Raw genomic sequence first — 22,787 nt, 5'->3', positions numbered from 1 at the left:
AACTGCATTAGGAAAGCTGTAATTCTTCCCTTGAACAGGTGCTTGTTTTATCCCGAGCTATACTTTTCTGATACATCTCCAAATTTTACAGGCCTTGGATAAAGGCAAGTTGTCTTTTTAGTCTGGTGTTCACTGTGGATCCTTGGGTCATTTTCTAGTAATGAAATCATTACAACATGCTTCGTGATTTCATAATTTTTGGGGTATTCATAACAAGAGGCTTGTCTGTGCAGGAAAATCTGGACAGAGTGGTCTTATAGTGTATATTATGAACTTTTTGTTTTTCATTTAAGTACCATAGGATGGATTGATATGAGGTGATTTTTGAGAGGTATTGGAAAGCTTGGATTTCAAATGGAATTCAAAAGAGGTGAAAGTACGATAGGGTAGAGTGTGAAGTTTTAAGTTTATTGGGCTATAATGTAAAGTAAACCAGTTATTTACCTTATGCTTGAACAGGTAAAACACAGCCACAAAGTGAGATAGATTTGTGCTCACTGCATGTGTACCACATACATTAATTTTAATTCCATATGTCTGTAGTAAAAGTGGCTGACATATCAAAGACTTGTTACCTCCTATTGAAAGTCTGGTTTGTAGTTCCCGGTTGCTTGAGTGAACAATAATTGCTGAATGCAGAACAGTATGAAGAAGCCTAACTCTTGTTCCTCGGTATTTGAGCAATCTGACTTAGGTGTCCTTGCCCATGGCAGGGGGTTGGAATTAGATAATCTTTAAGGTCCATTCCAACCCAATTCATTCTACGATTCCATGAGTATGCACGTATGCAGTCTGGTGCATTTTGAAGAGTAATTTCCAAGAGTATGAATTGAGATATCCCGAATGATGTAGAAATGCGATCAGCTGTTTTCCTCAGAGGAAGTATTTGAAAATGTTGATATTTAAAAAAAAAAAAAGCATTTTTTTTAAAGCATCTCATTTTATTAGTTCATTTAGCAAAAACCACCCCTTTCAACCTCTGTCTTGTTCTTTTTTTTCTGAGTTTGTTGCTGTTGGCACAAAGCCAGTTAGTAGTATGCTTGCTAACAGTAATTCTTGGAAAAAATGTCACTTAAATGTAGATATACACTTTAAAATACTTTAAGTGATATATTATCCTCAAAAATAATAAAGTCATAAAGTTTAAGGCATGGAAGATGATCTACCTCTGTATTGGTATATTTCCTGTATCCATTAATTTAGGAATAACTTGTAAATGAAGTGCAAAGATGATTGAATGGAAGAAAGTGTTTTAGTAAATTCTGTGTTTGAGAGGTTTGTTACTTCTGGTTTACGACAATTGCATGAATGAATTAAGCAGCGTATGCCTCGAGGATTTAAAAAAAAAAAATTAGAAAAATATTCATTTTTTATTTGTGATCATTTTAGTTAAAAACTGCTTTGTTAGTGTGATACTGCTGAGAACTTCTGAAAGCTCTTACTTTTTTTTCTTGCTGATATTCTCCCTTGATATTAGACAGATGCTTAGCTGCATTTAAAATCAAATACACTTTTGTTATTGGGGAGAATATTAACTTTACTAATAGTTCCTTTGTTGATTTTTTTTTTTTAACCCATCAATATGATACATATGCTTAAGCAGATGGGCAACAGAGGTTTTGTGGCTAATTGTACATATTTGGACTCCAGTCCAATTAAATTTATATAATTATTTGTATAGAATGATGTTGTTTAAAAGCATAATATGAGTACTGTCCTTTTATTTCTATTCAAGGAGGTAGCCATGCAAGCTTGTTGCATTATGACAAACAACAGCTTTTTAGGCAACGTCACTAAATTTGCAGCTATTATGACAAAATTGAAGTATGTATCTTTAAAATAAATAAATTTACACATTTCTTCAATCACTTCTTTTAAGGAAGGTAGCCTATATAACTGGAGATGTTCTGTGAGATGTTTGGGTGGAAGTTATGTACAGACTGAGTTTGCAATAAATAATCGTGAATTTCTAATATAAGGAGAAAAGACTCTTGGAATGGGTTTAAATCTAATAGTATTAACAGCATATGACAACCCCTCTGGAGGAATTGTGTTCAAGTTTATAAGAAACATTGTAGAACAGCTGGGAAATCAACAAAAGAATCAGATTCTTCTGCTGAGGAAAATACATACTCTGGCTTGCCTTCTGGCAATGTAATTACTGATCAGAGGCAGCAAGGATGTTAGAATGAGTTTAGGTAACTGTCACCAAGTATGAGACTGCTTTTTTGTAACTACAACAGGAAATGGGTGACTATTAGTAGCACTTTTTCCTTTCCTTGACAGAATCCACAGATCATGATTTTCTTAAGCTGTGGTGAACACTTGTCTTTATTTAAAAAATAAAATATAATAAAAAAGAATTTTGAGGTATCTTATCTGAAGGAGGAAAAAAAATGACTAAAGGAAGGAAACATCTTTATAATGTGAAAATCACCAGAAGCAGAAGACAGACAAAGGTCTCAAAGAAGCCACAGTAGTTCTGTGTAGTCAAAATCTATATTTTGACATGCTCTTTAGACTTGATATAAGTTTTTAAACATATATTTCCCCTTGTTAAGGGTTCTGTGATATTAGCAGCTCTGCTCTCCTGTTTTGCCCTGTGTAGTTAGGGGAATGGGTCAGTTGGAATTGTTAGGTCCTTATCTTCAAACACTGTTCTCATCAGCTGTCTAGCTGCTGGGTTTTGTGGGTAACAAGTGCATTTTTAAGAACATTGGTTTATGGTAAGATCTATATTTTTCTGAATAGACAGTGTTAGGGATCTGGGTGAGATACTTAAGTTTGGTTTTCAATTGTCTCTATAGTAAACAGTTTTTGGACATAGATGACATTGTTTTGACTGAATCATTTCTAAAATCAGCTTCATAGCTTCAGTGTGCAAGTGCTTTCATCACCTGTAAAATACAGTTGTGGCTCAGAACTGCAGGACATGAACCACTGCTAAAGATCATGGTGAAATCTGTGACTTCTTGCTTCTAATTTAATTAAAATAGTGTATTTTCCTCCTTTCCAACAACTTCAATGTGTGCAGTCTGACAGTCTTTCAAAAGGTGACTTTGTCTTTAATCTGACATGTATCCTATAGTTTAATATTTACTGCATCAGAACCTTATTTTTTTTTTAATGATTACATGATTAAATGTAAACTTCTCTTGGAATCTGAGGTAAAATCTTGGTTGAGGCTACAGGTTGAAGTGAGATGCATAATCGTTTCCTATTTTGTTCACAAAGTCAGTAATTGTCAGCTGCATTTTAAGCTGTTGATTATTTTAGCAAACAAGTCTGGAAACACCTCAGAATTGTATAGACGTCACAGAACTGGATGCTTAAGACAGTACATAGGGTCTGGCTGGGGTAGAGTTCATTTTCTTTATGACAGCTCATATGATGCACTATGTTTTAGATTTGATACCAAAACAGTGTTGATAACTAAAATTTTCATTGTTGTTTTTTTCTTTAATAGTGCTTGCACAGTGTTAAGGCCTTCTCTGTTTGTCATTATTGTAAGGGAGAGTAGGTTAGGGTTGGGCAACAGTTTGGGAGGGGACGCAGCTGGTACAGCTGAAACAAATTGACCAAAGAGAGAACTCAAGTGGGTGTCTCAAGCAGAGATTGTTTAGTTTTATAATTCTGGAGGAGTTGCTCAGTTAGTTCATTTTTTTCCCTGTCCAAATAACTGATATCTCTATTGCACTCTAAGGTACACAGTTGACTCTGAGACAACAGACTTGTTCTAATTTTTGTCCCACCCTGTGGAAGTTTAAATAGAACATGAAAGTTATTTCCAACAATAACTGTTATTACCCTGCACAGATGTTTTTAGAAAGTGAGATTTTGTTTGGTTTGGATTTTCTATTAACCAACTTGAGTGTACCATCACCCATCCTATCAATGCATCTGAAGGTAGTTGAACTCTGTAAGAAAACTTCCTGCTGCTGCCTGGAATAACCTGAATGAGCTTTGACTGTTTTATTCCTTGGGCACTCAGCAAATCCTTTTCAACACATAAGTCAAGCACGTTTTTGATGACCATTAAATGGAATAATACAATTCTTGTTTTCTAAAGCAACATTTATGTATGGTACAAGTATGTTAATTTGGCTTCTGAATTTGGATTTAACCAAATAGACTGCAGTCAAATGGTGAGTTTTCCAGGTTTCCCTGGAAAGTATGTCACCCATGTGAAGTGAAATCTGATCTGTGGAAACACGTTGTCTATAGTGAGTTACTAAACTGTCTTCTCAAACTAGAAAATCTTAGTTAAAATAAAAGCTGAAATCTTGCACTTAGGCAATATATGAAATGTCAATATTGAATCCTTAATTGTTTCTTAGATGATCAAGAGGAAAGGCATACTCTGTTTCAAAAAGAAACCATTCTAATTTATGTCCTTACATTTCTCTGAAAATTCAAAGACTTATGCATGCTTGAGCATATGTTGTATTTTCTTTCCAGGAAAGGTATGTGATACACTACTTCTGAATTCAGAATAGAACTTATCTTTAACAATGGAGTCAAGGCTAAATGTTAAAACCATTATGTAATGTTCTGAATTATTATTAATAGTAATGGTACAGCATATGCTGAAATGTGGAAGAAAGTGAAGCTAGATTATAAAATCTTTGCATTGAAGTTATTTTTTTTTTTACATGAAAAGGTGCTGTGGTTTAAGTTAGGATTTTTGCAAGCCTGCATTTTTATTTTATTAATATTTTTTATGTACTGATAATATTCAGCCAGCCACTTGGCTGTGTAGGCTATTAAGGTGATGTCTGCATTAGCAAGGAATGCTTCACAAGAGGAGTGAGCCTCTAGATTGATGTGGTTCCTCCTGCAGCTCCTGATGACTACTGTACAGGAGTTAGGTTGAGTTATATATGGTCTTAACATTATGTCTTCATTTTTAGCAGGCTTCCAATTGATTTAGGAAACAAACATGCAGGTGCAGGGTGTATAATTATATAAACCTGTGTTGTACTCCAGGTTGCTTCGCCTTTCCTCTACTGTTATACGTTTTATGACAGGTGACGAGCCATAGCCCCCCCCCCCCCCCCCCCATCTCCCGCTGTACTAGGATGCCTTTCTTCAACCATTGAGAACATTTGAAACAATATGCTAACTTTTAACTGGTACCCCCATGCACAAGGGTAACAAATGTTCTACACTTCAAAGCAAACCTTGGAATTATTTAATAAATACAATACTGAAAGAAAGGGTGGCAAACTGCTTTTGGAGTGAAGTACACAAAATCTGTCATTATTGTTAGAGTTCAAGAAAAATGTACAACAAAAAGGTTTGAAAACAAAACAGAAAAACTGTTTAGACCTTCGTAAGTAAAACTGCATTCATCAGGAGTAGGCTTTGATGATGCGTCAGAAACTTATTCAGAGTGTAGTTAAACACATCCTAATTATTTCCTGGAAATTATGTTTTATATCACAACAGTGCTAGCGAGTATGGAAAGCATTCAAGTTCAAAGAACAAACAGGATGCTGTTGACAGAAACATGAAATATCACTGAAAACAGCAAGTACTTGTAGCAAGAAAATGGTTTTCACTGCACAGCTCTCAAACATCTCCATGTCTGTGTACTAAAGTTGGCTGTTTCCTCCATTTTTTTGCTAATTTCCTCCATTTTTCTCACTAAGTGTAAGTTATATTTGTTAAGTAGACAACGTCTAAATTCTGATAATGACCATACTCGATTGGAATAGGGTATTTTTTTCAGTAGTTTTCATTAACGTTTCCAGTGGAAGAGCAGGATTTGATGAGGTGGTGGTGTTTAGGCTCTAAAGGCAGGGGTAAGGTCAAACCTTATCTATATGTTTCCCCGTCCAAGAAATTACACTATTTCATGCACCTTGGTGGCATTTTTCTTTCCTGTTTTTTCTTTTTTCTTTTTTTTTTTTTTTTTTTCTTTTCTTCCTCACTCTTGTTATGGTCTGTCTGCTTTTTTCCTTTTTCCAGCTTCTCGTGAGTTGATATCCTTCATTTTTCTTGTCCTTTATGCTCTGCCCCTAATTCTCAGTTGCATCGTCATAATGTGAAATGGTAGTGAAGAATCTGTGATCCAGCTAAATGCATTTGTAATGCATTAATACAGTCTTCAGAAACAGAAATACTTGAGATGGTAAAAGTAGCTTGTGTGGCATGTTAGTCCAATACAACTTGTACTGTTATACAGAGAATATTTCAAACTGCTTTTTAACTGTATAAAAAAAAATAAATCCAAAAAGTGAAATAGTGAAATGCTTTTGAAGATACTCTGATGCCAAGGGCTTCCAACTGTTCAATAACCCAGCCTCAAGACTGGATTTTCCTTTTGCTATTTAGAGATCAATTGTGCTGATACATTTCATCAGGAGGACTAAGCTATGTTGCTTCAGTGAATTTTAAGTTAGAGCTCACTGCATGTTGTAGATGCTTGTCTTGAAATAATATTGTGGCTCCTAGCACCCTCCTACTTCATTTTCAAAATCTGTTGACATATGCTGGTTCCTGTTTTAGTGTATGTAATACATAACTATACGAGATCAGTGTGGGACAGCTCAATGTGAGATCTTATAGAAAAAGAAGGTAGTTTCATGTTGGAAACACTGTAAATAACTTGGTTTTATACCTGATAGTATCTAATTACTCATGAGCCCAAGACTCTGAGATGACCAAGACCATTTTTGTGCAACACGGAGGATAAAAGACTTCGGTTGATATATATATATATATATATATAAAAAAGTTTATATATAAAGTCTCTCTCTCTCTCTATATATATATATCAACCAAAGTCTTTTATGTATATATATATATATATATATATATACACATTTCTTTTCTCTAACAGCCAGCAGCTATGTTTTACTGGGCAAAAATGCAATTTTATCTCTTTTTTTTTTTTTTTTTTCTTCTGGTAAATAATAATATTAAAGGCAACAGAAACCAGAACAATGTTTGATTAATTTTTAGAGTTGATTTGTGGAGAAATACACTGCAGGTTTTAATTTCACTCTGATATTTCCAGTGTTTTAAAATACATAGCCCCAGCATACTGTATGATATAATACTTTTTTTTTTTTATGTGAATACATTGTAGGTACTATCTAGAAACTTTTTAAATGCTGTGACAGGCTTGAATGTGTCACAGTGAAAGGACACAAAATACAATATACAATATAAGTGAAAGGACACACTGTCCCCATTTAGTCTTACTTCCAGGTATGAGGAAAGTCATATTGCATGAATTCAGAAGCAGCTTCTTCTGGGGTGGTATTGGAGCTCAGACACTTTACATATTGTACCCCAATGGTGTCTGTGGCTGTCCATCTGGGCTACACATGATGTTAAAAGAGGCGCCTTGTTTGGTGTATACTAACTTTTTATTCGTCTGAGCAGAAATTTCTTTAGAGCTTTTCTTTCCTCAGTTATATCACATGCTAATTTCTAAAGTTGTCTAGTGAGCAGAGTAAGCACAGTGAAGTTGGTAGGTATAAGGCTGTACTCCCTTACTCAATGTTTTAAAGTAAATCACCTAATATCCTTTTCCAAGCAACATGTGGGTAGTACTGATCATTTGAACCAAGTCGGTGATTATTTGCCATTGGGCTTCAAAGTTCACTCACACCATGGTGCTGACACCTGATGGGTCTCTAATGTACTCTCAGTTGACTCAACTAAACCAGTAATTTGGCAGTGGGGACAAAGAGCAGACCACTTTCTGTCCTCACAGAGCTGCAAAGTGAAGTGAAGATAACATTTTCCACTAATAATTACATACTTTCTGACCTTAAGCTAAGAATATTTTTCATGTCCAAACAATGCCGAGGACCACTGACAGATGTGGAGAGCTGTGATTCAATTCACCTCAATCATCTGCTGCCAGTGTGTTGCTATTAAATTATAGTCTACTTATTGGGAAAAGAAACAAGTTCCTTGACTAAGTGATGGGCAGTGTCGATCTGAAACAAAAAACAGGTATGGGATGCATAGAACTATTACCGGTGTCTGCCAAGTGGAAATTACTGGAATAATTGAGCAGTGCAAGCAAGAAGAATTAGTATTGTTCTTTCAACAGGGTGGTTAAATTAAACAGTTTTCAACATGGAAATCAATTTTTTTTTTGTCTTTTACAGGAGGTATAGATTTAATACAAAATATACTTTTTTTCATTTACAGGCATCAACTTATCACCATATTCAAGAAATAATGGTACAGTTATTACGCACAGTGAACAGAACTGTTATTACAATGAGACGAGATGATCCCTTAATTGTGAGTAATATTTTAAAGTATTTTTAGTGCTTTGAAACTCATTTCATCGTTATCCTATAAAAATGCAAATACAATATTTTCAGAGACCTTGCTTGTGCACATTTATAGATTTAAAATTAAGAGCTTTACTCTTTTTTTTTTTTCATTCAACTGTGCTGCCATAGTGTTTTTCAATGTTTAGTTGAACACAGCAAGTGAGATTTGTGCTTTTTAAAACAACAACTAATAAAAACAAAATGCAAGCAAACAAAATCCCCTACATCTAAAGTTAATTGCTGTTTTATGTAAATAATCTAATTGGTTGCTCTGTTTCTTCTAGTTTTTCCACATCGTTTACTTTTTTGGTGAGCTTGAGTTGCTTGTGGAACGATTGCCATTCTTGGCTGTTTCTGTAGGAGGAAGTTGATGCCTTATGCGCACAGGGGAAATATCTGGGCATATGCTTGAAACGAGCACATGCCCAAGATTTTTGTGGTTATGCTGTGGCTTAAAAGTTGAATTCAAGGACAGATTCTGCAATTTATTCAGATTTAAGTATGCTATCTCACAAACTCTTCTCTTGACTTGGACTCTTTCTGAGAATGCAAGTCATTTGTGTTCAGAAGGAACTATGGAACTTGTCCTTCGGACTATGCACTTAAGAGAAAATGTGTATTATTTTTTAGTCTTAGAGAACTACATTATTCTGTAAAATCATGAACAACATTTATTTGATTGTTTCAACCACAAGAAGTACATTGCATGTCTTTGGAAGGGTACTGTATTGCCTTGTTCTGGAAAATTAAAATAAGTTTTGATCCAGTTAGAGCATGGTTGTCTCCAAATAATCAGCCTCCTAATAACCTCATTCTTCAGAAGAGAATTTGAATGGTTTGAATGGTCTTGCCAGTGGTTGCTTCAAATATTCTAGTAGTAGATCTGAAAATTTCAGAAATATTATTACCTGTGCATCAGACTTCTGTTCTGGTGTGTGTGCAATTCTCTAGTAAGTATGTGTGGTCATAACTGGAAGAGGTTTTGAATGAAGGCGCAATGAGCTTGTCAGTTATCTACAGTGTTTGAAAACGCTTTCTGTACTTACAAAGAAAGTGTCATAAGAGTTATATGGATGATATAAACAATCTACTAAGGAGTATTTCTGGATACTGTGAATAGTAGATGAGGAAGTAAAATGAAACTTCTCATTATCCTATAATAAGTATCTTAATTGTCATGAAACAGTAGGAAACAAGCTGCTTACAGTCAGATTAAATCTGTTTTTTTGCTGTTGTTGTTGTTTTTTCTCCTGTGATTTGTTCATATATTTTATTTAAAAAGATCAAATCAATCGTGACTTTTGAAATTTGGATGTCTGAATGTTAATAATGCTCATCATCTGTGTGTATGTGTGTACTGGGCATTTTAGAGATTTTTTGAAGCAAAATTTCAAGTAGTTTTCTGGAGCTGAGGCAAGACCTCTCAACACGACAATGTTTTACATATGAAGAAATTGTAATGCACAAATTATTCTTCTACATTCATAAACAAAAATGAGCAAAACAAGCTCAAGTCATATTCTGTGTAGTACTTCTAGTGCAGTCTCTTAATTTTGCACATAAGCTTTAAAAGCTCTTGAAATGGCAAAACTTAAATGAAACAGTCAGGAAGTGTGGCTTTCTGCAGAATGCTTAGGTGAGCTCAAGTTGCTAAAAGTATGATGAGCTCTGCAAATAAAGGTGGGATGTGGGATAGCTGCAGTCAGTCTTCTGGTTTTAGTATTAATTTGCACCTGATGTTTTATGGATCAGAGTGATGTTTCAAATTGGACTACAACTCTTAGGGAACAGAAGGCTGCTCCAGATTCTTTGATCTGTTGCTGTGTTTCTGAATATTGCAAGTGTTTTAATTTTCTGCTGTGTAATTTTCCACAATTTGAAAATAGCGCTTATTGTGTGAAAAACAATGCCAATACCATCTTGCTAATATTGAGAATAATGGTTACAGTTTACAAGACCTCAGATTCTTTGGGAGTTTAAATGCTCTGCAGCTGATTAGAGTACTGGATTCAATTTGCCTGAGTGTTCTGTCTTCTGGCAGGGATAAGGTTTTCATAATCTTCTAGGTTGTTAGCAGACAGGGAGTTAAGGGGTTTTGGCTTAGAGTTTGCCTTGATCTTTGCTTGCTACAATGCCATTTGAACCTAGGGGAAGACTCTGCCTTGTGCTCAGCTGGTAACAACATGCTGCAAGCTTTGTTGGTGTAATTACTGGAAAGGGTCAGGCTAAGAAGGACAAGATCTCTTCAGGAGAAGTTGGTGGGAATGGCGAAGTAATTTGGCTATCTGTAGCTATGGCAGAGAAGACTTAAATGCCGCTGAAGGTTTCGTTGTGATGTTTGGCAACTAAAGGCCTTAACAGTGTCTTGGTTATTTCCACTAGTAAAACAAACAAATAAATAAAACTCTCGAGTGTTTGTTCTTGAAGTGCTTCTAAACTTGTAATAAGGAAGGACAAGATTATTGTTGTGAGATTAGTTCTTCATGATCTGAGTCTCTACAAGGATTTAGGCTGTTAAAAGACATAGTGTTTCAGTCAAGTTCTACTTCAGTAATTATACAAGTAAAATGTATAGTAGTATGTAGAATAGGGAATTAGTTGTTTTCTGTACCATTTGGTTTATGTAACCAAAAATACTGTAAATGCACAGTACACTTTTTAAAGGTCTCCTTAGGTACTCCCAAACTGGACTTTTGTTCACGTTGTCAGTTTAACATGGTCAAGAGGATGTAGAAAACGACTTTACTATACTGATACTGTCAAACAACTTTTCTGTGTAGAACGACTTTTCTGTATAGAAAAGTTGTTTGACAGTATCAGTATAAAATATTCTACAAATCATGACTTTGCTGTAAAGACACCAGGTGGAGATTCTTAATTATTATTTTTCAGTGATAGGCATGATTAGAAGTTATCTTTCTGGACATAAAGGACAACTAATATTTTGAGGGAAAATTAGTATCTCTTCAAAAAAAAAAAAAAAAAAAGGAAAAAGTGAAAAGCCTGTAGCTGTTAACCAGAGCTACTCTAGATAGGACACTCTTGCGAAAACTATACTATTTGGGGAAATAATGACTAGAGGAACCATTCTGAGGAGTTGACATGGCTGGAAAATTCATCGTGTCCAGATAGACTAGCTAAAAACTTTTTTTATTCAGTTTTTAGATTGAGAAACTTTCTCTACCATAAAAACTGCAGAATGATCTCACGAAAGAACCATTCACTCATTTCACAGTTATTTTTCCTTTCTAAAGAATAAATAATTATTCACTTCCATTGTAATCTAAATACTGTTCGTTGTTAATCAACTTCTGAAACTTAAGAAAAATCTAATTTTATTGAAAAATAAAATCTAAATAACTTAAAAATGTATACAATTTATATTTTATATACATTTCTTTATGAAGATAATCTGTATCTAAGATAGCATAATTGCTAAGTATTGTGGCTTTTTCAGAAGAGCTACAGTGAACCTTGTATGACCTGCTGATACATGACAGCAATCATTACTCTTTTCATACATTCTGTACTTTTAAAGAAAGTTAGCATATTCTGAAATTACTTTATTTGAAATTCCTTTTTAATGGAGTCAGCCTATGTACATGTTTTTCAGAGAAGCCTACAGCATTTTATGTGTAAGAGCTATCAAGTAGCTGTGGTGGTTTTTTTTTTGTTGTTGTTGTTCTGTTTTTAAGAGCATTCATATGTGTTTTTTAACATTTAATTCTTACTTAGGGAGCTAAGGAGTTTCAGGCATTGCAATATAATTTTCTAATTCAGAAAAATTATTTTAGCTGGTACCATTATTTGCTAATTATCTGTCCATTTAAATTGGTTTTCTAATCCTTACATCATATAGTTGTGTAGTGTGCATCTAACTTTATTATGTATATCAATTAATAATTCATTATTGAAATATTTTAAATAAAAATTGACATTACATTTTCACATAGTTTAGATGCTCCAGTTATGTCTTATGAATATATAATTTTTTACATATTTTGTGGGGCTAGGACAAACATACCTATGTTAAATTTAAACAAAACATAAACCAACTAAGCAATTTTACCTTCTTACAGTGGCTGATACATACTGTGGCTGATGTCTTATACTGTTACTTTTTAATGTAACAAATAGCCTTTTGCTCCAATGTCTTCAAAATTTTAAATAGAAAGCCTGTTTTTGTAACATACTGTGGAGAAGACTGGCTATAAAAATTTATTTGGTATGTTTGGTTTTATTGTGAAAATTTGATACTTATTCTGTTGTATGAGTAACTTCTGGCATACTTTTACTTCATTTTTGGTTAAGTTGTATTTTTTTGTTCCTGGTAGTCAGAGCTTCTGCAAGCCAGATGATGGAGGAGTCCTGTTCACGTTCTTTTCATTAAGGATTAACAATTGTGTACGGTTCTGAATTCCAAGATCAGACACTAAAATACAAATAGTAGTAACCATTTAAATAAGTATATTTCAGTTTTTTAGAAGTATTGATGTTTGTTCAGATCATAAGAAAGACTTAGAGCCTTACTAGAACTTTTTTTTGGATAGACTTTCTCAAAGTAAATAGCATATTTTCATACTTCTATAGTTTTACTGACTACAAGAATTGATTTTTGTTATGTAGCAAACCAAAATACCATGGTTTGTTTAAATTCACTAATTTGGATTTCTTGATGCCTTTATTAAAGGCCTCATATTTCTGCAAGCCAAAACAAAATCAGGCAGCTTAAAATGAGCTTTGTTTGGTGCTTATTATTTGGCAAGGAGAAAGACAATAAGATGTTTCATACAGTAACATGTTATTGAAAATTAGCTCACTACAGAAAAAAAACAGTACTGATTTTGTTAGTATTACTCCTGCTGGTATTACTTATTATTATGCCTTTGCCCCAGAAGGATATTCATCTTAAGATGATATTTTAATACACAAGAAACCTTTGCACACTAATAGATCCTTCAGTACATCAATTACACTAATGCAAAATAGGAATGCTGTTGGAATGCCAGCATAAGCAGTATGTGTATTTGAGTGTGATGTAAGGACATGCTCTTATGTAATTTAATTCTAATCTCTATTATATTCACAAATTGTTATTGAAGAGCTATCCTGGCTCACTAAAGGCATACTTGTTGCTAGTAAAATTTCATGTACAGCTTTTCTTCTTAAAAGCCTTTGAAGTAATGATAATTTTCTACCTGTCATTTCCATACTGACTGTACGTATCATGTTTTTTAAAACTGTCACCCTTTATAACCTTGGGAAATTAAGACCAGCAACATAGCCTACTGACTTGTAAATGGTGACCAGTTTTTGTCATTTCTGGTCTTTTCTGACATCAGTACAAAATTGTTTTTAAGGTGTCTTCAGATGTATAGCTAACCCTAAGAACTGGTGGAACACAGAAGTATAATAATACATTACAAATACATTTTGTTTTAAAAAATGAGGATCTAAGGGTTAATGTATTTAATATCATAGAATCATAGAATCATAGAATATCCTGAGTTGGAAGGGACCCTTAAGGATCATCAAGTCCAACTCTTGCAATATCATGGCACCATTTGAACTAATCAACCGGAGTAACTTTTAAGAAAATTTATGCAGTACAGATTATTTTGTTAAATATTATTTTTTATAACTGATTTTGTATTCTGTAGGCCAGTATGAACTCATTTACTCTTCTTAATGAGGGGAAAAAAAAAAAATATATATATTTTGATATAGTGGTATAGATCTTAAATGTGTAGTGGCACAGGGTCAGTGTTGCTGTACAGCATGAACATACTGGAGCATGGTCCAGAGGGAGACCACCAGGGTGCCCAGACTGTGGGCTGCAGTGCTGCAGTGTATGGCACATGGAGACAGGCTGTAAAAATTGGGTTTGTTCAGTCTTCAGGAAGTGAAAGCTTAGGAGAAAGGTCTTATAGTCTGTCTAATTCTTGCCGAAGTAAAGGTGTGTTGGGATAGGGCAAGACATAACAATTACAAGTCATTTCAAATTCTGATCAGATGTTAGGGAAAACTTTTTCATTGTGGAGGTGGTCAAATTTTGGAAAAGGTCGCCCTTGGATGTTTTGAATTCTCTGTCTTTGACGATACCTGAAATTTAAATGCATCTAATTAGACCTCCTTTGAGAAGGGAATTAAGACTAGAATTAGTAAGGTATTCCCCCTTTTTTTTAATGTATGTTTTTAAGATTCTTTCCAGAGAAGTCTATTAAATGACAAACTTCTAAATGATTGCTCTTTAAAATGAACCGATAAAAGGACAAAACAATAAATACATGTCAGTGAGGATGTGAAATGACTATAATTATCCCCTTTGGGGAGAAGATTTTTTTTTTTTTTTGAACAATGTAAATTCCCCTGTACTTGCTCTTGATTATGCAGTTTGTTTAAAGATCCATAAAGTTCTTTCCATTTAGTTCATGTTGCTTATAAATAGGAAATGAAGATTGTACGTTTGACTAACATTGTCTTTTTAAAGTTGAAATTTAAACCTTATTTAAAAAAAAAAAAGTCTTTGTTATAGCATATGAAAGTGTCATTGGGGAAAAAAAGAAAATCTTACAATTCCTTTTCAAAAAATAGTCTCTTCATGCGTCTTTATTCAGCGAGATGGTTTAATAAGTAAATTCAGTTCTTATTTATCAAACAAATGTTCTGTAGTGTTGTGAATTCATAAAGCCATGTTTTCAGATGTGTGCTGTCAAACTTCCTTCTGTTCTAGTGCTTTTCGAAATGTAAAAATAAATAAATAAATAAAAATATTTTTTCCATATAAGGTCTGTAAGGAAGTCAAATCCACCAGAAACATTTTTTCTTCACCTTTTTTGTTTTTCTTCTTAACTCCTTTTTCTCGGGAACTGGATGATCAGATGATAGTTTTTGAGGTGAAGCTGAAGCTGGATTTTGCTCTTCATGTTCCAGTCTTTGCAAAATCTGATGAAATCTTCCTTCTTGTTGTCTGAAGTCATATTCTACGCTATAAGAAAATGAAGAGAGATGAGAAATTCCCTCTTTAAAAAATGTGTGGAAAAGGTGCTTACTTTGTTAGAATAACTTGGCATTATTCAATATCAGAGCCTGGTTAAAAGGCAGTAGAGGTTGCAGCCTTGAAAATAAGTTGATTTATTTACCTTTTCTAAGGGAATTCCCTTTCTTTACATGATATAAGAACTCCAGCATTGTGAAAAAAAAATGGGCCAAAAATCAAGGGAGAAGAAGTGAAATGTACTTGGATGACCTTTCAATGCATTTTATTCAATGGTTAGATTTTGATTCTGTGATCTAATTCACTCATATATTTGGCATGAATTCAAAACTCTCATATAATTAACTTGCTGAACGTGAGAAGTTTTTCTCCACTTGGGACCAAAAAAGAAAAGACATGCCTTTGAGATAGGTGGTATGAGTTAACAGGGAAGTAGATAGTAGAAGGCAACTCTCATTTTCTGTATGAAATGTCATAATTTATTGATGTCAAATAAGAGCTAAGATGATAAGAGTAACTCTGTGCACAGAAATAAAGGTAAGATTCAAAAGAACCAGTGTGGAAAATTATGAGTCTGATGCAACCAGTACAGTTAAGCAAAAACAAAGAAATGAGAAGAAGCGATGCTGCATGTCTATCCCTTATTTCAAACACCTTTTCTTGTCAGGTAAATGGGATTTGTATTGGCACTATCTGAAGTGGAGGCTTTTGCAGGAGGAATGGAGTGCAGGAAGAAGCTGTTTGCTTTTTTTTTTCCATAAAACAAGCATTTTTTTGAGGAAAAAATTACTATCTGAGGAATGCTGGGATGTCACATGTAGGCTCTGATCCTGCTTTGGGTACTGAGTAGGAGAAATGTCTAAAATTTGTTAACATGCATATTTTTAAAACACACTATTAATTGTAAGTGTGTGTATGTGCATCTAAATGTATAAACAGTGCTGAATTGTAAGTTAAATTTAACTAGAAGCTTGTTGCTCTTACAATTAATGTTTTTTTGTTTGTTTGTTTCTGTTTTTTTTTTTTTTTTTTTTTTTTTCTTTTTAATGAAATAAAGTAACTCAGTTGTCAAACAAAGCAATATCATTATTCTAATTTAGCAGAATTGGCTAAGGATCTCTTGGACAAAGAGTAATACATAATAAATATAAGGTATAGAAGAAAGTGATGTAAACAACAAATTTGACATGTCTTCCATTTTATCCTCTTAGGGCTAAAACTGCAAGTTAGTACTCCTCAGTCGTAAATCAGGAACACTGGAGATGTACTCCTTTTATACTTAAGGAGTGCCTCTGTTCATGTTTCTTTTCTCTTCCCTTCTTCAAAGTTTCAAATTTAATGTTGGAGGGGTAAGTCTCTAGAGGCAAGAGATCAATTCGGTCTCGATTTAATACTTGGTCCTTGTATTCTGATATAACTGCTTGTTTTAATTTGCTATATTTATTTGTTTATTATAATACAAATATGTGTCATAGAGTCTAGAATGCAATTCCCAAGTCACTTCACATAACCCTGCTGATTAGGTGATAAAGGATAAGTGATGAAGATGATTCAGTGACACTAACACATCACTCTGCTGTGTTTGACTCACTACTGACTTAGGTTCTTGAAAAGCAGGAAAAGGGAGGAAGGTGAAACAGTTCCATATTTAATGACAATAGTGATGCTACATGGATAGAAAAAATACATGCACCGATCTTTTTGGCTACATGAAACAGGAATTACATGGGTCTGTCTAGAACAAAAACTGACGAGCACAGTTGCTTCCTTCAGAATGTTTTCCAATGGATCTGTAATGAACTTACAATGAATACTAGTTACTCAGAAGTCCTTTTATAATGGCCTCTTGTGGGATATCTCTGTAAGAGTGGAAACAATTAAGTTTCCTTGCTGTCTTCTGTTTTGTCTCTTAACGCTAGTAATTGTTCAGAGCAGGAACTGTATTCTTGTATGTATTCTGCTAACTATTGCAGTGTAAACCTCTAGGCAACCTTAACATCGAGAACTACCTAGTAAACCAAAAGGCACATCAATGTTTATCTGTTTCTTCTGTCCTTTATTTCAAATACTTGTGCTTTTTGCTCACAATCTCTCCTGTATTAGAACTAGGTAAACTGAAAGGGAGGGTAAGCATCTTAGTTTCTTCTTCCAAAGAGAGAAGATATCCTGTAGTAAAGGGTCAGAGATTGTTCAGTGGTTGTTCAGAGGCGGTGACTATGTAAAGGAAATCTTTATGGTTCCAGGTTTTCCTTTTTGTAGAGACTGAGTCCATGGTTTTGCATAATTCATGTAACTTCCTGCAGTAACCAATGTACTGTGGAGAAGACTAGCAATTTTTATCTCAGAGGAGATGTGCGATTTAATTTGTGATGTCAAGTGCTTTCAGAAGGATAAATATTCAATTCATTACGAGAGGTTTAGGACATCAGTTCTCAATTGAGTTATATGTTGGGCGATAATTTCCAATGCTTTGTCCAACCCTGACTTTACAGAACAAGTACATAAATCTGTTTAATATATTTGGCATAAGTAGAAAATGTGGTGTGAAAACCACATTCCTATGGGTATAGTATATGTCTTATTTCCATTTTTAAAAGAATATTTTAAAGGCATAGTACTTACAAGCTGGCAAAGCTAATGGTCTGCCATACTCTTCGAAATGAAGAGAAACTTTTCTCTGTAAAAGAGTCTCCTACCCTTTTTTTTTTATTATTATTCTTGTAAATGTAAAGATGTATATATGTAAAATCTCAGGAACATATTAATATCTTTGAAGGGATCCAAATTTTCTAGGAGATCTTTCAAGTCAAGTTTATTCATTAATTATGCTGGGTCATAATTAATGACTCCAACACTTGTTTCTGTCAAGTTCATTTTCCACTAAAGTTTTGATTTTTTTTTCTCCTTTTTTTTTTTTTTTTTTTTGGTTTGTTTGTTTTGTTCCTTTTAATAAATGTTAAAATAATACAGCATATAAAAATGTGGTATGTATAGCAAAGTTTTTTGGTTTTGTTTTTATTGTGAGGGAGGAAGAAAGAAACAAATAAGCATCTGCTGATCTGCTGAAGTGAGAAGTGTGGGGGTGGTTATTGTATTTTGCACATAAACATGAACTGTAGCTGTAGCTTACTGGCATTTGTAGAACTCAGTGTTAATCTTTTCCAAAATCCAAATTTATTACAGAAATCTCAGCTTGAAAAATGTAACACAGGGCATTTCATCATCAGGAGCTGCTTCAAAGGTTTTCAAAGCATGGTGGTAATAGTAACACTGTGAAACTTTGGTGGAAATTCCTATTTGAGGCCTCAGATGTATAGTACTTCAGATAACACCAATCCTAATTATTCTGTATTTGAGGGGGAGAAATGGTTAAAACAACAACCCTTCACATATTCCCCTTGGTCTTTGGTTAAAAATTCTATTTATAGTAAAAAACAGACCTTTTATATCTGTGAACAGAACACAGTATTGTAAATTTGTGAGAGATAATCGGACAACAGGAAATTGTGCAGAGAAGTGCGGTACCTGTAAATGATACATGCGGTGTTCTGACAGGTGCTGCAGTTGTTGAGGTCTTGACCAGTGTGAAAAAAGTTGCGCCTGTAATAGACAGTAGTTTCATGTAATGCGTACTTGTAAATATATTAACATAGTTCTATGATTCTCTCATGAAGAAAGTTATGTTAATCATTTCTATTGTTCTTATTAAAAATTTCAGTGCCAAATTCTGTAATTCAAGGTTCCTTTACAAAACCCACCCCCCACACTTAATCATACTGTTGCTGCTTATAAACTCACTTTGAAATATTTGTATATCTATGCTTTTAGTGAATTAATTTGATTTCTACCCATATGCTTTCCATTCTTTCCCCTTTTCATGTCATCTCACTTTAGTATAAACAGTTCAGATTTTTAACATTAACAGCTAACAAATGAAGAGTGTTAAGAAAACAAGTAAGTGACTTAACAGTGACTAGAGGTGAATAAGTTGTAAGGTGGGGAGATTTGTATTAGGAACAATCTGAAGTCTCCTTACATCTCAAGAATGCAATAATGTTTATATTAAATACATTTTATTTGAATTAAAACAAATGAGGTGGTACCAAGATAATTTTCTGGTTCTTCCTGGAGTTAAAGGGGAGACTTTTCACATAGGTTGTTGTGCTACCTCCAGAAACACTTGCTTTGTTGAGTTTTGCTGCTGTATTTGCTAGATGATTCTAGCAAAATGGATGGATCTTGATCATGGAATCTCTGAAAAACTTCAGGACACTTGGCAAAAAATTTGTTTTCAGCCATGTGGTAACAGAAAAAAACAGAATGCTGAATGTATGCTTTACAGCAGGCTATTCTTTTTAATGGTTAGACACACAAACTTAATTGAAGCTTGTCCACTCTGTCATACATGATATATCATGTATACATAGGGGTAGGAATAGGAGGACTTGGTAGTGTTAGGGCAGAGGTTGGACTAGCTGATCTTGGAGGTCTCTTCCAACTTAGATGATTCTGTGATCCCTGAAGATCTCTATTTGTGTGGCAGTAGTAAAAAAGTAGTTTAGACTGCTTAAACTAGACTGCTTGCACTTGAACCTACTTGAATATTTTTCCCCCTTTGTGGTTCTTCTAAAGTAAACTTTTTTTTTTTTTTTTTCCTGTTATCAGTGTGTTTGTGGATTCTGTCAGCTGTGTCTAGGCTATTACAAACTTGGTGCAAGAAAATGGAGTGAAGATTACCACATGTATTCCTTAACTGTAGTCAGTTAATAGTATTGATACACATGATTTGATGCTAAAATGAAGGTTTTTGTTTTATGCACAAACCAATTATGCATAGATGATTAAATCTGGGTGCCTGAGTGTTGTAGTTTGTGCAGTATAGGGGCTGCTGGGGGGAAAGTAAACACCTTCCCAGCCAGACCCAGTACACTCAGCCAGTTGTGCTGTGTATGAAAGTAAATGTGTGGTAACCTAGACCTCAAAGTGTTTTGTCTTGTTTTGTTTTTAAAGGGGAAAAAAAAAGGAATTCTTTGATTTTCTTGATTCTTTGAAAGGTTTATTTGCTGTTTTCCCCAAAGATTAAAAGTACTTGATGAAAGTACTACATTATCATAAAAGATATCTAGGATACGTTTTAAAGCTATATTTATTGCAAGTTGGAACTGCTGGTAATGCTTTGTAAAGCATTATTAGGACATTGTAAAATCTTTTTTGAGCATAAAAATATCAAAAATTATACTTTGTCATATGAAAGTTCAGTTCTTCAGTCTTCTGATGTGAATTACATGGGTAGTATGATTATTATTTATAATGCATAAGTAAGTTACATATCACAGAATCACAGAATTTTCTAGGTTGGAAGAGACCTCAAGGTCATCGAGTCCAACCTCCAACCTAACGCTAACAGCCCTCCACTAAACCATATCCCTAAGCTCTACATCTAAGCGTCTTTTGAAGACTTCCAGGGATGGTGACTCCACCACTTCCCTGGGCAGCCTGTTCCAATGCCTCACAACCCTTTCAGTGAAGAAGTTCTTCCTAACATCTAACCTAAAACTCCCCTGGCTCAACTTAAGCCCATTCCCCCTCGTCCTGTCACCAGGCACGTGGGAGAACAGGCCAACCCCCACCTCGCTACAGCCTCCCTTGAGGTACCCATAGAGAGCGATAAGGTCGCCCCTGAGCCTCCTCTTCTCCAGGCTGAACAAGCCCAGCTCCCTCAGCCGCTCCTCGTAGGACTTGTTCTCCAGGCCCCTCACCAGCTTCGTTGCCCTTCTCTGTACCCGCTCAAGCACCTCGATGTCCTTCTTGTAGCGAGGGGCCCAAAACTGAACACAGTACTCGAGGTGCGGCCTCACCAGAGCTGAGTACAGGGGGACGATCACCTCCCTACCCCTGCTGGTCACGCTGTTCCTGATACAAGCCAGGATGCCGTTGGCCTTCTTGGCCACCTGAGCACACTGCTGGCTCATATTCAGCCGACTATCCACCATCACTCCCAGGTCCTTCTCTGCCTGGCAGCTTTCCAACCATTCCTCTCCCAGCCTGTAGCTGTGCTTGGGGTTATTGCGCCCCAGGTGCAGGACCCGGCACTTGGCCTTGTTGAACTTCATGCAGTTGACCTCAGCCCATCGGTGCAGCCTATCCAGATCCTCCTGCAGAGCTTTCCTACCCTCGAGCAGATCGACACACGCACCTAACTTGGTGTCATCTGCAAACTTACTGAGGGTGCACTCGATGCCCTCATCCAGATCATCGATGAAGATATTAAAGAGGACCGGCCCCAGCACCGAGCCCTGGGGGACGCCACTAGTGACTGGCCTCCAACTGGACTTGGCTCCATTCACCACGACTCTTTGGGCCCGGCTATCCAGCCAGTTTCTAACCCAACGAAGCGTGCACCAGTCCAAGCCAAGAGCAGCCAGTTTCTTGAGGAGAATGCTGTGGGAGACGGTGTCAAAAGCCTTGCTGAAGTCAAGGTAGACCACATCCACAGCCTTTCCCTCATCCACCCAGTGCGTCACTCTGTCATAGAAGGAGATCAGGTTCGTCAGGCATGACCTGCCTTTCATAAAGCCATGCTGACTGGGCCTGATCGCCTGCTTCCCCTGCAAGTGCTGCATGATGACTCTCAGGAGGATCTGCTCCATGAGCTTTCCTGTCACTGAGGTCAAACTGACAGGCCTGTAGTTTCCCGGGTCTGCCCTCCGGCCCTTCTTGTAGATGGGCGTCATGTTTGCTAGCCGCCAGTCGATTGGGACCTCCCCCGATAGCCAGGACTGTTGATAAATGATGGACAGTGGCTGGGCCAGCTCCTCTGCCAGTTCCCTCAGTACCCTTGGGTGGATCCCATCCGGCCCCATCGACTTGTGCACATCTAAGTGCCGTAGCAGGTCACCAACCAGTTCTTCATGGATAGTGAGGGCCACATCCTGCTCCCCATCCCCTTCCACCAGCTCAGGGTACTGAGTATCCAGAGAACAACCGGTATTGCCGCTAAAGACTGAGGCAAAGAAGGCATTGAGCACCTCCGCCTTTTCCTCATCTCTTGTAACTAGGTTTCCCCCCGCATCCAGTAAAGGATGGAGATTCTCCTTAGTCCTCCTTTTTGTGTTGATGTATTTATAGAAACGTTTTTTGTTATCTTTAACGGCAGTAGCCAGATTGAGCTCCAGATGAGCTTTGGCCTTCCTAATTTTGTCCCTGCACAGCCTCGCTACTTCTTTAAAGTCCTCCCTAGTGGCCTGCCCACTTTTCCAAAGCTTATAAACCCTCTTTTTCCTCCTAAGATCAAGCCACAATTCTCTGTTGAGCCAGGCCGGTCTTCTTCCCCGCCAGCTCGTCTTTGGGCACGTGGGGACAGACCGGTCCTGCGCCATTAAGACTTCCCTCTTGAAGAGCGCCCAGCCTTCCTGGACCCCTCTGCCCTTCAGAACCACCTCCCAAGGGACTCCACCAACTAGTGTCCTGAGCAGCTCAAAGTCAGC

The 22,787-nt window shown here is 36.0% G+C and overlaps 2 protein-coding genes across 3 annotated transcripts in view; one reads left to right on the top strand and one right to left on the bottom strand.

The window, feature by feature from the left end:
* DOCK2 (dedicator of cytokinesis 2) overlaps positions 1 to 22,787 on the top strand; it is a 192,208-nt gene that overhangs the window by 65,823 nt on the left and 103,598 nt on the right. Inside the window, exon 27 of the mRNA XM_084535549.1 lies at positions 8,173 to 8,268. Within this exon, the coding sequence (XP_084391675.1) occupies positions 8,173 to 8,268 (96 nt within the window). The remainder of the gene's footprint in view (positions 1 to 8,172; positions 8,269 to 22,787) is intronic.
* Positions 11,909 to 22,787, bottom strand: part of INSYN2B (inhibitory synaptic factor family member 2B) — a 42,072-nt gene continuing 31,193 nt past the window's right edge. The window contains exons 3-4 of one of the 2 annotated variants that reach the window (XM_084535550.1): positions 18,826 to 18,900; positions 11,909 to 15,291 (exon numbers count right to left, since the gene is read on the bottom strand). In XM_084535550.1, the coding sequence (XP_084391676.1) occupies positions 15,105 to 15,291; positions 18,826 to 18,900 (262 nt within the window). In that variant the 3' untranslated portion in view covers positions 11,909 to 15,104. The remainder of the gene's footprint in view (positions 15,292 to 18,825; positions 18,901 to 22,787) is intronic. The other variant, XR_014697878.1, reaches the window with a different exon arrangement.

The sequence above is a fragment of the Aythya ferina genome, assembly GCF_964211825.1.
Source record: "Aythya ferina genome assembly, chromosome: 14".
Taxonomy (NCBI): Eukaryota; Metazoa; Chordata; class Aves; order Anseriformes; family Anatidae; genus Aythya; species Aythya ferina.
This window is presented reverse-complemented; position numbering and strand designations above follow the sequence as displayed.